This window comes from Myotis myotis, unplaced genomic scaffold, assembly GCF_014108235.1.
Source record: "Myotis myotis isolate mMyoMyo1 unplaced genomic scaffold, mMyoMyo1.p scaffold_m19_p_32, whole genome shotgun sequence".
Classification (NCBI taxonomy): domain Eukaryota; kingdom Metazoa; phylum Chordata; class Mammalia; order Chiroptera; family Vespertilionidae; genus Myotis; species Myotis myotis.
This window is the reverse complement of record NW_023416338.1, coordinates 356,746-371,918: the sequence shown is the minus strand read 5'-3', so window position 1 is coordinate 371,918 and position 15,173 is coordinate 356,746. Positions and strand designations below refer to the sequence as shown.

Sequence of the window (15,173 nt, the reverse complement as noted above, 5' to 3'; positions counted from 1 at the left end):
CTAGGGCAAAAAGACACTCAAGGAGCTGATGCCCAACTGTGAATCTGAGATGGCAGACAAATGCCTATCGCTTTACAATAGCCTCTCTGCCTGTGCATCTCATCACACTGAACCAGCTTTAATGGTCAGTATTTCTCAAACATGACCACCAAACACAAGCCAGTTGCTTCACCCTGGAAAGCAATGACAGCTGTTCAAAATGTCAGGGTTACCACTGACTATATGAACATTAGAACCTGACTCTAGAGATGGTTCTGCATTTTACACCTATTTTATAGATGAAGAACCTGAGCCACAGAAAGGCTAAGTGACTTACCCAAGATCAAACTGCTAACAGACATCAGAATAGTCTGAAGCCAAACTATTTGACTCACCAAAACCTGAAATTTTCTTTTCCTCCCCCTTCAGACTTTCCCCAGGTCAGAGCTGGTGAGCACCATGAAGGGAGGTGCCAGGACTCCATCAGCTCCTCCTGCCGCTTGACACTTCAGAATAGAAGCTAAGCTGCTGCAGGGGCGACCTACTTCTCCCACGTGTTTCTTTTTAAAGATCCAACCACTGCTGATGGCTTCCAGGGAGTAGGAAGTAGAAGTGGCTCCATGGGCTATGTCCCCTCCCCCCACTAGTCACACTTGGGTCAGCTCAGCTTCCCCAAAGTAGGAAGGAAAGCACTTTGGTGCCGGAAGCCAGTCCATCCTTGCTGCTTGACACAGTTGCTGTGGGGAAGAAACATCTGCACAGCATGTTTCAAGGGACCTGGCATATATGGCATGTTTGCTCCCCTTCTTAGCGCTATGTGTTTTAACCAAGGTCACCTCTCCCAGAAAGGTTGTTTCCCCAGGTAGGGATTTTTCCCTGAAGTTAGGGAGGGAATAAAACCCCTTAACTAAATGCCAGGCGGGTAATCACTTTAACTACGAACAATCACCCTTAAGCTACATCATCTTTACTCCCTGGAATGGAGAAAAGAAACGCCCTAACCTTTGGAATAGAAATTGACAGATGTAACAAGACAATAAAAGACAGAACTTGGCTGGAGATCCTCACTAGGCTGCTGATCAACTGAATGCTGTCTCCGTGTCATTTCTTCTTCACCGACTCCGTCCACACCTTTGGTGGCCCCTGGACCTGCTGGGGTTGGACCCCAACACTTTGGGCCAATGTAAAAAAATAAACCAGCCCTAGCCGGTTTGGCTCAGGGGTTATAGCCAAGGGATAGAGCATTGGCCTGTGGACTGAAGGGTCCGGGTTCGATTTCGGTCAAGGGAATGTACCTCAGTTGCAGGCTCCTCCCCAGCCCAGGTCCTGATAAGGTATCTGCAGGAAGCAATCAGTTGATGTCCCGCTCTCACATAGATGTTTGTTTCTCCCACTCCCACTCTCTAAAAGTCAATGGGAAAATATCCTTGGGTGAGGATTATAAACAAAATTTTAAAAACCAGACTTTATTGTGTATTAGCAGGAAATGAGAGAGGGTATGTCTCCTGTTCCAAAGTCTGCTTGCTTCCTCAAGTCAGGGATGGTTTCAGCTTGAGGTTTTTGTACCTGCAGTTCTTTCCACCTGAAATACTTCCAAAGACTCTTCACTGCCAATCCCACCTTCTTCAGAACTTGGGACAAATACCACCTTCTCAGGGAGGCAGGCCATCCATGACCTACTTAAAATCGCCATCTCTTCCACTCTGATATCAGTCCCCCTTTCATACCCTACCCCAAATGTATAACCATCTGATGTGTCCTGTTTGTTTCTTGTCCGTTTTCCCCAACTAGAATGTTAGCTCCACTAGGACAGGGAGTTTTGTCTGTTCTGGTGCTCCACCCCAACTCCCACAGGCTGGAACCTGGCAACAGGCTGCCCTCTCCCAGGAAGGACCACAGCTATCTGCCCTTCCTCCCTCTGCCTCCACAGGTCCCAGTGACCACCATGATCCTCCAGGCCCTGCTCTTCCCCTGATGGAAGGGGTACAGGAACCTGATCATGGGATAGACTGGAGTGCTGAGCTGCTCAGCATTTGGGCCACGTTGGGGATCCCAGGTCTATGAGGTTTGAGAAGAGGTTGGAAGGCCAGGGCATCGTAAAACATTCCAGCTCCACCAGGATTAACAAAGGGGCCAGGAGGGCATTAGAGGGGCACTAGGGAAATAAGACTTCCTTTAGGACACCCTGTCCCCTAACATGTCAATAGTCATGCCTGCAAGATGGGACAAACAAGCCCATGTGCTCCTTCTCCTATGTATTCCTCTTCCTGATCATATATACAGCCGGCGGGGTCAACCCCAGCCTCTCCTGTTGATATAAAACAGTGTGTTGCTCCTTAGCTCAAAACCCCCAAAGGCTTCTTCTCACCAAGAATAAAGTCCCAAGTTTCCACCCTAACACACAAGGCGCTATATGTAATCCACTCACGCTTCCCACTCACCTGGCTTGTCATAGGGGCCTCCTCAAAGCTCCCCTTAAGGGCCAGGCACTCTCTGGCCTGTCTTTACACCCGCTGTTCCCTCCACCTAGAACTCATTTCCTCACCTCGCTCAGGTCCCTGATCGTATGTCAATGAAAATAGACACCCTTCCCCAGCCTCTACCCTGTACTTCTTCACAGGCACCTCCCAAAATGGCTTCCCCTTTGTTTGTTTCCTTCCACAAGGGCAGGGAGCAAGCATGATCAGTTCTGTTCATAGCTGTGGCCCCAGCCCAGGCACAGAATAGGTACTCAGTGTCTGTTGAATAAAAGCTTTGGCCCAGCCAAATGGGACTGTGAAGAGAACCTGAACATCAGGAGCAACAGTGGGGGGTACAGTCAGGGGTGGGGGGAAAAGGGTCCTAGGGAAGAGTCCAGGCCTACTGACGGGGCCATACTCCCATCCTCCCCAGACCCTGAAACCCCCCTCACCAGGCAGATCCAGACTTTGGAAAGTGTAGCAGGGGAGGCTTTAGGTTGGAAGGAGCAAAGAAGGCAAACCAAGCACACAGCTCCGGCACTAAGTCAAGTTCTTTACTTCCCAGAAGTGATGGCTAAGGGAAGGAGGAAGGGGAGGGCGAGAAAAGGAAGACAGAAAGAGCCAGAGAGAGCAAGGAGGTGGGAAGAGAGGGGACAGTAAACCACTGTTCTATGAAGTCTCAGGAGGCAAGTGCTCAAGGTAAAAAAGAGTCCTGGAGGATCGTCCGCGGCTGCGGGAAGCATCTTGGTTTCCTTCTGTGTTTAAGTCCTTGGGGGGAAGGGCTGCTGCCGCCGCCGCTGCCGCATTAAATAGTTATGTACATCGCAGAGAGTCCCAGGCCGTGGGCAGACGGGGGAAGGGGGTCATTTCACCAGGGGCCGAGTTTTATCATCATCGCCGCACTGGTGGGCTTTGTACTTTTTCACTTCTGCCATGTACTTGGCCCATGCATCACCTTTACTTGTTAATACCTGTGGGGAGGGGGGCAGGGGCACACAGGAGGTTGGGAAGGGGATACCAGGGAGGCTAGGAACTGGGGTCAGGACTGTCCTGAGACAGCTGACCCACCCCCAGTACCACCACCCAGAGGTCCTGGATTTGAGGTAAAGATATTCAGAGTCAAGTTATCTGGGGACCTTGTTGAAAGCCCTCCTCCCTCACCCAGTACCCCCACATCCAAGGTCCAGATGGACAGGAAGGGACAGGGCTGGTTAGCCAGGTGCTGAGGCTGTTAAGGAAAGGCCGCACGGGTAGCCCCCAAACCTGGCCTGCTCACCTCATCCTCCGTCTTCTGCTTCTTGGCTACTATTCCCGTCTTGAGGGCTAGTTTGTTTCCGCCTCTGCGCTTGCCCACCTGGGTGAAGGGACAGAAGACTGCAACGGTTACAGGAGTCGGGCCCGCCCTTGGCGGCGCTGAGGCCCACTACACCTTCCTAGCCCGGCCCGGTGGCCCGTCCTGACGCCGCGCCCAGCTCCGCCAGCCGGCCAACCTGCGCAGCAATCAGAGAGGAGCACACGCGACTCTTAGCGCCTGCCCTGGGCCCGTGATACCCAGGCAGTCTTGGGCCCCCATGATGCCCTCCCAGGGAGCGAGAAGAACCCCCACACCAGTGGGGACAGGCTCCATCCTCACTCTCCATGCTGAAGCCTCACCCTCCCCTAGCAGTGACCACGCAGGCAACAACAGCTCCTTTTATTAAGCACTTACTGTATGCCAAGCCCTGTGCCAGTGCTTTGCATGTATCACCTCCTTTCACTTTCATAGTTACAACCATACCGATTTTATACATGAGGAAACATTTTTGAGAAGGAGGGGCCTGCACCCTCGGTCATGTTGGCAGCAAACAATGGGACTGAATTCGGGTCGAGTGGGTCCATCCACCGAGCAGCATCCTTAACCACCAAGCCACACTGTGTCCCTGAACCTAATCTGGCCTGGCCTCTTGGAGGGTGCTCCCGAAACAGCCCCTCGGTGAATAGATGAGAAGGCAGGGACTACTACTCCCACTCAGCTCCTGGCATTTCCCTTCCTCAAACAGAAGCCTCCCTCCGGACTCTTGTCCTGGTCCTCCATCTGCTCCCACTGACTGAGGCTTCCCGTGCCCCACAGGCAGCAACGAGCCTGAAAGGCATCATCCTATCTCTCCACCCATCAACCAGGCATTCAGGGACCTGCAGAGCTGGGACTAGTCGTCTCACACCCATTTTTGGTGGATGAAGAAACCTGACCCCCAGTCTGTTATTCTCTCAAATTTTGGTATTTTTTCCCCACACCACAGGGCCTTGATCTCAACACCTGAGACAAAGCAAGCTCAGAATGGAAAACCAATATAGATGCCATTTATTTAAACCAGTCTCTCAATCTCGCACTAACGACTTGTAAAGCTGGATCACTCCTTGCTGGGGAATCTGGAGTGGGGGTTCGAGGAGGGCTGCCCTGTGCCTTTGAACAACGTTGAGCAACATCCCTGTCCTGGTCTCCCCGCAGATGTCAGCAGCACCCTCTGCCCCAGTTCTGACACCGAAAATGTCTCCAGGCTTCCCTAAATAGGAAGAGCATCTCCAATTGAGAAGGACTGACCGCCGCTGGGTCACTCGTTGGTCAGAGCATGGACCCAACACGCCAAGGTTTCGGGTTTGATCTTGGGTCAGGGCACGTACAAGAACCAACCAATGGATGCATCAGTAAGTGGAACAACAAATCACTGTTCGACTGTCTCTCTCTTTCTCTCTCTCTTCCCTTTCCTAATTTAAAAAAAAAAAAAAAATCTGGTTTTTTAATTTAATTTAAAAAAGTAAAAAGAGGACAACTGGTCTAGCCCTTTCTATCAGACAAGCCCCGTGATCCTTTTCCAGGATGGCCTCACTGAATTCTCATCACATCAGAAGAGGAGATGTCCGTTTTTCCAAATACAAAAAATAAAGGCAGGCCATCACAGACGCTCCAGGAAAGCAGCGATCGTGCCCGCCTGGTTCACCCGGGCACAGCCAACGCCTAGCACAATGCCCAGCACCAGGTAAGGGACTCAACAAACGGACACTGGGCGAATGAGGCTCAGGGAAGCTAAGCAAATCTCCTAAGGCCACACAGCAGGCGGTCCGAGTGTCTAATCCACACATCTGAGACTCCAGACTTGCATTCGCTCCCCTCCGAAAAGGGGGAGACGGTGCCAGCATCCACAGTTATGGCACCAAACAGGCATCCTGGTTTCCCCATTCCCGGCTCCCGGTCCTCACGGGCAGTCTACGGGAAAGCCTACCCTCGCCCCCAAACCTCTCTCGTGGGGAACCCAGGTTCCGCATCTTCGGAGAGACCTGGATGTAGCCCTCCTCGGGCCGGAGCGTGGCCCTGGCTCCCGATTCCCTTTCTCGGGCCCGATTCCCGCTGCCAAGGGAGGCCCTGGCGCCCTCCCCCACCCCCGCGGCTCCTTACGAAGCTGAGCGTGGGGCCCGGGCCGCCTTTCCTCTTCGGATCCCCGGGACCCCCGGCGGCGGCGGTCGCTGGCTGGTCGGGTCGCGGCGGGCCCGGAGGCGGCTCCTCCTGCCGCTGCCGCTGCTCCTCCTCCATCTTCCGCTTGAACAGTTCGAGGAAGCTGCCGTCGTTGGCGAACAAGTTCACGCCGCCCGACACCGGGCTCGACATCTCCTCGTCCCCGCTCTCGGGCGATGTCCCCGGCCCCGACTCAGCCCATCGGCTCCCGCCGCCGCTGCCCGCCGCGGGGCCCGGCGCCTCCCGGCCCGGAGGCTCCGCCCGTCTCCCTCGGGCAGCCATTTTGTCACCAGGTGCGGCGCAAAGGACTCCGGGAAGGCCACTCCGGCCCGCGCTTGGCGCCCGACTAGTCGGGTCCCGGGCAATGCATGCCGGGAAGAGCCGTCTGGTCCTCCAGGCGTCGCAGTGGAGGCGGAACCTGAGGGCGGAGCGAAGGAGGGTAAAAACCGGCCGGCGGAGCCGCGGGCTTTTCCGTTCAGCTAGGCTTGGGCGGGCATCACGGAGATGTGGTGTAGCGGGCTCTCAGGAGTGAGGTTTCCGCTTGAGACGGGGTGGGGGGAAGTGGGAGGGGGGGTTGGGGGGGCATAGCTTTCTGTGGCTAGGACCCCCTTCTTGGCACCGGAGATAATCTCGGTGGGGAGAGGGATCCCTTTTGAGGCCGTGTACTCAACTGACACCTTGGAACAGTGGTTCTCAACCTTCCTAATGCCGCGACCCTTTAATACAGTTCCTCGTGTTGTGGTGACACCCAACCATAAAATTATTTTCGTGGCTACTTCATAACTGTAATGTTGCTGTTATGAATCGTCATGTAAATATCTGATATGCAGGATGTGTTTTCATGGTTACAAATTGAACAGAATGAAAGCATAGTGGTTAATCACAAAAACAATATGGAATTATATATGTGTTTTCCGATGGTCTTAGGCGACCCCTGTGAAAGGGTCGTTCGACCCCCCCCCCCCAAAGGGGTGGCGACCCACAGGTTGAGAACCGCTGCCTTGGAACATGGGTCCCTAACTGAGTCTAGAGAGCGTCTCTAGCCTGGAGGAGGTTGTTCTGGGTTGATGACATGTCCCTGGGATGGAGCTCCGTGGAGCTGAGGGTCCCATCTCAGAACCAGGGTATTATTTGGGCTTTCTAAACCGGAGTCCCCCCGCTTATTATCAAGAGTGTCCGCCAAGCCCTGGCCAGCGTGGCTGAGTTGGTTGAGCGTCGTCCGGTGCCAGGAAAGGTGGTTGGTTCCATTCGCGTCAGGGCACACTCCGGATTGCGCGCTGCAGCTCCGGTAGGGGGCGTGCAGGAGGCAGCCCATCAATGTTTCTCCCTCTCCCTTCCTCTCTCTCAAAACCAATAAAAATATTTTTAAATGTTTTAAATTTGATTTTAGAGAGAAAGGGAGAAAGAGAGAAAACATCGATATGATCAGCTGCCTCCAGCCACCACCACCCCCAACCAGGGATAGAGCCCGCTACCTGGGCATGTGCCCTGACTGGGAATGGAACCGGCGACCTTTTGGTACATGGAAGGAGTCTCAACCAACTGAACCACACCGGCCAGAGCAATAAAATAGCTTAAAAACAAACACATACACACACAAAAGTGTCCGCCAAGGGCCTGGTACCCAGCTTGTATTCCTGTCCATTGCTGAGGTCCAACAGGGGGAATTCGCTAACCTGGAGTCTCCCCTTCTATGGGGAGCAAACTGCAAGGTTTTCGGGAACAGGAAACACAAGGAGCGCGGTTGCAAGTGTGATCCCTGCCCTGATCTTCCCAGCATGGGCGTTCTGGGAGCACTGGACAAGGGTCTGTGGGCCTTGCACACAATTGGAGGCGGTCTCCCTCTAGGGCTAGGCCATTCGCCGCCTCAGGAGACGTCTTCGGTCAACTAATCAATCTGTCTGATTGGTTTGCGTGAGGAGCCCGGGTGGCTCACAAAGGAGACGGACATGAGACGACTTGGGGACCCAGTTTAGAGAACTGGGGGGAAATGATCGACCTGAGGTTGAGCCCATAGCGTCAGGCCGGGGCGAGTCTGGGATCCAACTTCAGGGAAAGGGTATGGACCGGGTGCTTGGTGGGTTGCTAAGGAGAGGTGGGAGACTGCCGGCACAGGCGAGTGATTGGAGAAAGTAAAAAAAAAAAAAAAGTAGCCAATGAAAAGAGTGCTGCAAGACTTGGGGTCCAATCAGTGAAGGGGAGTATTTTGGAACGTACCAATATGTTAATTAATCGGGGGGCGTCTGAGAAAACATAATCGAGAGATCAACAAGGTAAACAAACCTCGGGAATGGAGAACATTGGAACTACAGCCTCTTCTATGGCGCCTAAAAGCCAGGGGGTGGGGAACGTCCCTCGGGCTGCTGGTCCCGCTGGAGATGTGACCGAGAACTCCCCCCGCAGGTGCCTGGCGTGGTGCGCTCCGAGTGGTCACGTGAGCCGGTTCCAAGATGGCGGCAGGGGTGGCCGGGTGGGGGGTTGAAGCGGAGGAGTTCGAGGATGCGCCCGATGTGGAGCCGCTGGAACCCACGCTTGGCAACATCATCGAGCAGCGCAGCCTTAAGTGGATCTTCGTCGGGGGCAAAGGTGGCGTTGGCAAGACCACGTGCAGGTAAGGAGGCCGCGGCGGGAGCCGGGGAGACCGGTGGGTGGACCACTAGGCGAAGAGGGCGGCCCGGGACCGGCTTCTCCACGCCGAGCCGGGCACGGGAGGGAGGGGCGCCGGGGCCTTCCGGGGTGTGCTCTCCAGAAGCTACCTGGAGGGCGTGGACGGGGCCTCCCGGATTCAGGCCCGGCACCCTCTGAGTTGGACCATTTCCGTTAGGGCTCAAGGGCCGAATCACGCTGAACCCAGCGCACGGCGGCCGGGAGAGCCCTTAGGGGTCCCCGTCTGCGGGGCCACACCGGAGGGAGCTCAGAGTCGGGGCCGGGGCACCGGAACAAACGATCCTCGTCTGGTGAAACGTGCTACTCTGTGCCCACGTGGGGGTGGGGGATGGGGGACGAAGCGAGAGAGGGTAGGTGATCAGACTATTCCAGTCAACCGGTAGGAGCGGGAGGGGTTCCTGGAGCAAATTACCCTGAACAAATGGGACTGAACCATCCTGAGTGCAGTAGGAGGTTCCAGGGACCCCTTAGCTTAGCGTTGAGGGGGCGCAAGGGACCCCGTAGTTGTGCTGGCTGGACAGCTGGACCATGCCATGCTGTGCCCGCAAACAAGAAGCAGGCATCAGGCCAGACTGAACCGGGCCACTCGCCAGCTGGAGTGGTCTTAGCAAAGGTCTGAGAGGGCCCTGCACAGAGACTGGGGACTGATCCCGCAATCACTCCTGTTCTCAGGGCCCCGGCCTCTGAGCCTCACATCTCCCCATGCAGACGGGGAGCAGGCCCTGACCCCGTGCTCCCTACCTTTTGACCTTTTCCTTGCCCAGCTGCAGCCTAGCAGTCCAGCTATCCAAGGGGCGGGAGAGTGTTCTTATCATTTCTACGGACCCAGCCCACAACATCTCCGATGCATTTGACCAGAAGTTCTCCAAGGTGCCCACCAAGGTCAAAGGCTATGACAACCTCTTTGCCATGGTGAGTAGAGCAAGGCTCAGCTCCCCAGTCTGGCCACGGCCCATTCAGGTCTTTCCTGTGCACACCTACCATCGGCCCATCTACATCCTTTGTCATTCCTGTCTCGCCCCTTCTTCAGCGTACCCACAGGGAAACAACTGAGGAATGCTTGTGGAGCAAAAAGGAAGCCAGAGCCCTGACCGGTTTGGCTCAGTGGATAGAGCGTTGGCCTGCGGACTCAAGGGTCCCAGGTTCGATTCCAGTCGGGACATGTGCCTGGGTTGCGGGCACATCCCCAGTGGGGGGTGTGCAGGATGCAGCTGATCGATGTTTCTCTCTCATCGATGTTTCTAAGTCTCTATCCCTCTCCCTTCCTCTCTATAAAAAAATCAATAAAATCTATTTTTAAAAAAAAAGGAAGCCAGAGCGAATGGAGCTTAGTGAGCAAGGGGAGGGAGACATCAGCGAGGTCAGTCAGAGCCATGTGGGGTAGGACTTTGTAGGTCACTGGGAGCAGTTTGGCTTTGATTCCAAGTTTAATAGGAAGCTGTTCATTTTGAGCAGGGCAATGTCATAGCCTTGACAAGTTCCCTGTGGCTGCCGTGCGGAGAATGGATTATAAGTTGAAGCTGGAAGTAAGGGCAGTGACCAGGCAAGAGATAAGGGCAGCCAATACTAAGATGGAGGCAGAGTGTTGGGGGACAAAGGTTGGATTTGTGATGTCTCTTGGAAATAAAGCAGTACAGCTGCTTGGTTGTAATGGGTGAGAGAAAGAAATGAATTTTTACTTTAAGAGAGGGTGGGAGGAAGGGGGAGAGACAGAGAGAGAAACATCAATGTGTCTCTCTCACATCGATTGGTTGCCTCCCACACGCTCCCTGATTGGGGCCGAGGATCAAGCCCGAAACTGAGGTGGGTGCCTTTGACCGGAAACGAACCTGGCACCCTTCAGTCCGCAGGCTGACACTCTATCCACTGAGCCAAACCGTCTAGGGCTAAATACATCTCTTGGTTGGCCCCTAGCAGCTGGGATGAGGAAGACTAGCAGAGAAGCAGGTTTAGAAGGGACAAGTCAAGAATTCTATTTTGACCACAGTGGATCCACGGTGCCCACTGGACATCCAAGTGGGGACACAGGACAGTGGCTTAGCTGTGTGAGCCTGGAGCTCAGAGGAAGTTGATACTGATTTGGGGGTCACTGTCCCGAGGGTGGTATTGAAAGCTGTGTGATAAAGGAGAATATGAGAAAACAGGGAGCCCAGAGACAACCTGAGGGCATGTCAGCATTTAGGGTCCAGAAGTGAAGGAGGCTAAGAAGGAGCCATCGGGGAGGTGGGAGGCGAGACAGAGGTTATAGCCTCCTGAGCTCCAGGACAAAGGAACTTGGGCAGAAAGAGGTTGTCTGCTCCAGCAGGTGCATCCGTTTTAGAGACCACTGGTGAGTGGGGGCAAAAGGCTGTCGGGAATGGGTGAGCTGTGGAAATGGAGACGGTGATCGCCATGATGGGGGCTGAGAAATGGGGCATCACTGGAGGGAGACGGAAGGGGGGTTGAGGAGGGCTTTTTTGAGAAAGGAGACGCTGGAGCATGTTTGTTTGCCAGTGCAAATACTTTACCAGGGAGGGACAAGTAGTGTTGCAGGAAGGAGTGAGGGTGCTGACAGAGGACTGTCCTCGTGTGGGAGGGAGCTACATACAGCGCACAGACCTCTTACAGGGACTCTCCAGGGCAGGGATGCGGAGGCAGGGTGGAGGGCCTGGGGCATTTCCTGGGGGGAAGGGATAAGGTGTTGACGGCCAGTGGCTTTTCTTTGTCTCTCAGGCCCAGGTGAGGCACAAGTCTCAGCAGAGAGCACGGGGTGACTGGGATGGAAGGGGGTTGAGGAGGCATAAGATGGGACATAAACACTCGCCAGAGTGGATGGTCTGGCTGTTGGGTGCCGTTGGAGTTTGTGATTGGGAATGGGGAGCAGGTGGGAGTTATTTGTCAGGTGTGCTCCCCTCGTGTTCACCTCAGTGTGGCCACACCAGGGACCCAGGAATAACCAGGATGGGGATTTTGGCAACCACAGAGGGAAGGGGGCGTGTTTGTAGAGGCAACCTTTGGAGCCTGGGCTGGGTAAGGATGCCGGCCAAGAGGGGCACTGACAGTGAACTGGGGTCAGGGGAGAGGGAATGAGGTGACCCAAAGAGGTTTAAATAACTGCAGCAGGCCCAGCTGGCGTGGCTCAGTGCTGGAGCATTGACCCATGAACCAGGAGGTCACAGTTTGATTCCCAGGCAGGGCCTGATTTCGGGCCTGATTCCTAGTAGGGGGCTTGCAGGAGATAGCCAATAGATGATTCTCTCATCAGTAATGTTTCTGTCTCTCTCTCTCTCTTCCTCTCTGAAATCAATAGAAACATATTTAAAAAATAACAGCCGGACCAGTGTGGTTCCATGGTTGAGCATCGACCTATGAACTGGGAGGTCACAGTTCAATTTCCGGTCAGGGCACATGCATGGTTTGTGGACTCCCTTCCCAGTGTGGGGCCTGCAGGAGGCAGCCGATCAATGATTCTCTCTCATCTTTGATGTTTCTATCTCTCTCCCTTTCCCTTCCTCTCTGAAATAAATAAAAATATATTTTAAAATAGTAATAACTGAAGCGGGAGGCAAGGAGGCCCAGGTCAGAGAATGGGGTATGTGAGTTCAGAGGTGACCCGGTGACTAGGAATAACCATCAAGGGTGTGACTGGGTGTGATGGGTCGGGCAATGGATACACAAGCTCTATGCAGGGGAGTGGACCTCTGAGGCCAGTGAGGGGGACTTCATCGCAGGACCTGTGCAGTCACCAAGGAGAGGTGACATAGGAGGATAGAGAAGGAGGCATCAAGTCAGGACTGGCCAGAGTCCCCAAGGATGGTCATATCTTTGTGGATTCCACATCTATGTTGAGGACTTCCTGTGTGCAGACAGTTCCTGGTGTCCTCAGGAGGCTGACATTCTGGGTGGGGAGACAGATGGGAAATGTGATGAGTGTGTCATGTGAAGGAAGGCTGGATGTTAAGGAGAAAGGCAGGTGGGACAGTGAGGACTGTGTCTGCCCTGTTAGATGAGATGGTGAGGGAAGACTCACATTAGAGAATAATCTGGAAGCAATCAGGGGCCGGGTGGGGGAACAGCCAGTGCAAGCCCTGCAGAGGGCTTTGGCTTCCCTCTGTGGACACTGATCACAAAAATTTTGCAATTTTCCATCTGTTTTTAAAATTGTTTGACCCTTTGAGCAGTCGGAAGACCTTAATGCCTGAGGGAGGGCTATGGCACCTTGGGGGCCTCCCCAGCCTCTTCCCTGATGGGGCCCTCTTCGGGCTCCCCTGGCCCTGGTGCCCCCCAGGTGAGAAGGCCCTGGGAGTAGCAGAAGCAGCCTGAGTCTCGATCCCTTGTGTCCCCCCCCAGGAGATTGACCCCAGCCTGGGCGTGGCAGAGCTGCCTGACGAGTTCTTCGAGGAGGACAACATGTTGAGCATGGGCAAGAAGATGATGCAGGAGGCCATGAGCGCCTTCCCAGGCATTGACGAGGCCATGAGCTATGCAGAGGTCATGAGGTCAGGCCTGGCAGGCTAGTGCGGCCTGGGACTGGGGTGGAAGAGGGAGCAGAGCGGGCCTGACCTTCATCTCCCCGCAGGCTGGTGAAGGGCATGAACTTCTCAGTGGTGGTGTTTGACACGGCGCCCACAGGCCACACGCTGAGGCTGCTCAACTTCCCCACCATCGTGGAGCGGGGCCTAGGCCGCCTCATGCAGATCAAGAACCAGATCAGCCCCTTCATCTCACAGGCAGGCAGGGCCCCAGGGCATCCAGGTGTCCCCTGAGTGGGAGCCAGTCCCCAGGCCCCCAGATGTGCAGTGACAAAAGCCTTTCTCTCACACAACTCTGGATCCACGATTCCTAATGGGGGGGAGGGGAATCTTCATTATGGGGGTCTTGGTGTCCCTGCCCCTACCTGCTGAGTGCCCCAGACAGCTTGAAAGCACATATTCCAGAGCCAGACAGCCCAGGTTCAAATGTTTTGCATTCTAATGTGACCTAAGGCAAGTCACTTCATCTCTCTGGGCCTCACCTTCCTTGTCTGTCAAATGGAGAGCATGCGAGTGTCCCTGTTGTTAGCATGATGACATGACAGCCCCACTTCTACACACATCCCACCTCCAAGGTGGTGCGTGTGATCCCCCTTTGGTACCTGTGTCCCAGATCAGTCACATTTGTGGAGCGCTTACTTTGTGCCAGACGTTGTTCTGAGCACATGACATGTTTCAGTTCATCTAGCATACCAGCCCTTGGAGGTAAGGTCTACACATGGGGAAACTCAGCATTCCGGTCAAGCCACCTGGCTGTAGTCCCCCAAAGAGGCGGAGCTGGGATTTGCCCCCTGTGGTCTGTTCAAGGGCCCAGGCTTTTAACCACTGGGAGGTGGTTAGCAGGCCCCCGACCTAGGAGGTATAATGGCCCCAGGTAAGCCTCAAGCCCTCCCATGTCCTCCCCCCAGATGTGCAACATGCTGGGCCTAGGGGATATGAACGCAGACCAGCTGGCCTCCAAGCTGGAAGAGACGCTGCCTGTCATCCGCTCTGTCAGCGAGCAGTTCAAGGATCCTGTGAGTCATGGTGCACATAGACAGTGAGAGGCTCCGGGACCAGCACCTGGCCCTCACTGTCCTCTCACATCCTGCAGGAGCAGACGACTTTCATCTGTGTGTGCATCGCCGAGTTCCTGTCTCTGTACGAGACAGAGCGGCTGATCCAAGAGCTGGCCAAATGCAAGATCGACACACACAACATCATTGTCAACCAACTCGTCTTCCCAGACCCCGAGAAGCCCTGCAAGATGTGTGAGGCCCGCCATAAGATCCAGGCCAAGTACCTGGACCAGGTGTGCATGCCCAGCCATACACCCAGCCCTCAAACCTCTGGTCTTGGCAGTGGGGACCCGGCCCATCCTAACCATGGCACCCCCAGCCATTTACTCTGCACTCTGAGTCTTTGCTCCATCTTCTCTCTGACCTCTGCCCCAGCCTCCTGCTCTTCACCCCTACTTCAGTCCCTTCCCCCTAATTCTGGCCATGAAGGAATCTGGCTGGCCTGGCCTGGATACCTCTGACCCTGGGGAGCCAGAGGTCCAGCCCTGGAAACTCTGACCCCACTGGCACCACTCCTGCCTGTGACCCTATGAAGACTGACCCTGGGAGGCCCCCATCTCAACCCCTTCGATCTGCCCACATTCTGCCCCTGCCTGCAGCCAGGCCCCTGACCAATGTCCTCTGCCCCCTGCCCCGGCCACAGATGGAGGACCTGTATGAAGACTTCCACATTGTGAAGCTGCCTCTGCTTCCCCATGAGGTGCGGGGGGCGGACAAGGTCAACACCTTCTCTGCCCTCCTCCTGGAGCCCTACAAGCCGCCCAGCACCCAGTAGCACTGCTGCCAGCCCCAGCCGCTACCATTTCCACCCACTCTCCACCCCACCGGGGCAGAGTTTGCACAAAGTCCCCCCAGAGTACAGGGGGAGCCACTTGAGGTGGGAGGCGGGGAGGGGGTCTGTTCCCCCTGGTGGGGCTGGGGTGGCTGTAGCTACCCCTCACCTCTCCCCGCCTCTCGCTTCTCAATAAAATGATCTTAAACTACTGTGGGTATTGATACAAGGATTTTG

At 55.0% G+C, this 15,173-nt stretch overlaps 2 protein-coding genes across 2 annotated transcripts; one reads left to right on the top strand and one right to left on the bottom strand.

The window, feature by feature from the left end:
• Positions 1-2,971: 2,971 nt before the first annotated feature.
• Positions 2,972-6,278, bottom strand: TRIR (telomerase RNA component interacting RNase). The gene is made up of 3 exons (XM_036302562.1): positions 5,872-6,278; positions 3,715-3,792; positions 2,972-3,409 (listed from the first exon to the last, which is right to left on the bottom strand). The coding sequence occupies exons 1-3, from the start codon at positions 6,208-6,210 to the stop codon at positions 3,302-3,304; spliced, it is 525 nt and encodes a 174-aa protein (XP_036158455.1). The 5' UTR covers positions 6,211-6,278; the 3' UTR covers positions 2,972-3,301.
• Positions 6,279-8,378: 2,100 nt separating this feature from the next.
• GET3 (guided entry of tail-anchored proteins factor 3, ATPase) lies at positions 8,379-15,148 on the top strand. The gene is made up of 7 exons (XM_036302561.1): positions 8,379-8,539; positions 9,360-9,507; positions 12,925-13,073; positions 13,154-13,304; positions 14,015-14,122; positions 14,200-14,397; positions 14,808-15,148. Exons 1-7 carry the CDS (start codon positions 8,379-8,381, stop codon positions 14,937-14,939), a joined length of 1,047 nt encoding a protein of 348 aa, XP_036158454.1. The 3' UTR covers positions 14,940-15,148.
• Positions 15,149-15,173: the final 25 nt, after the last annotated feature.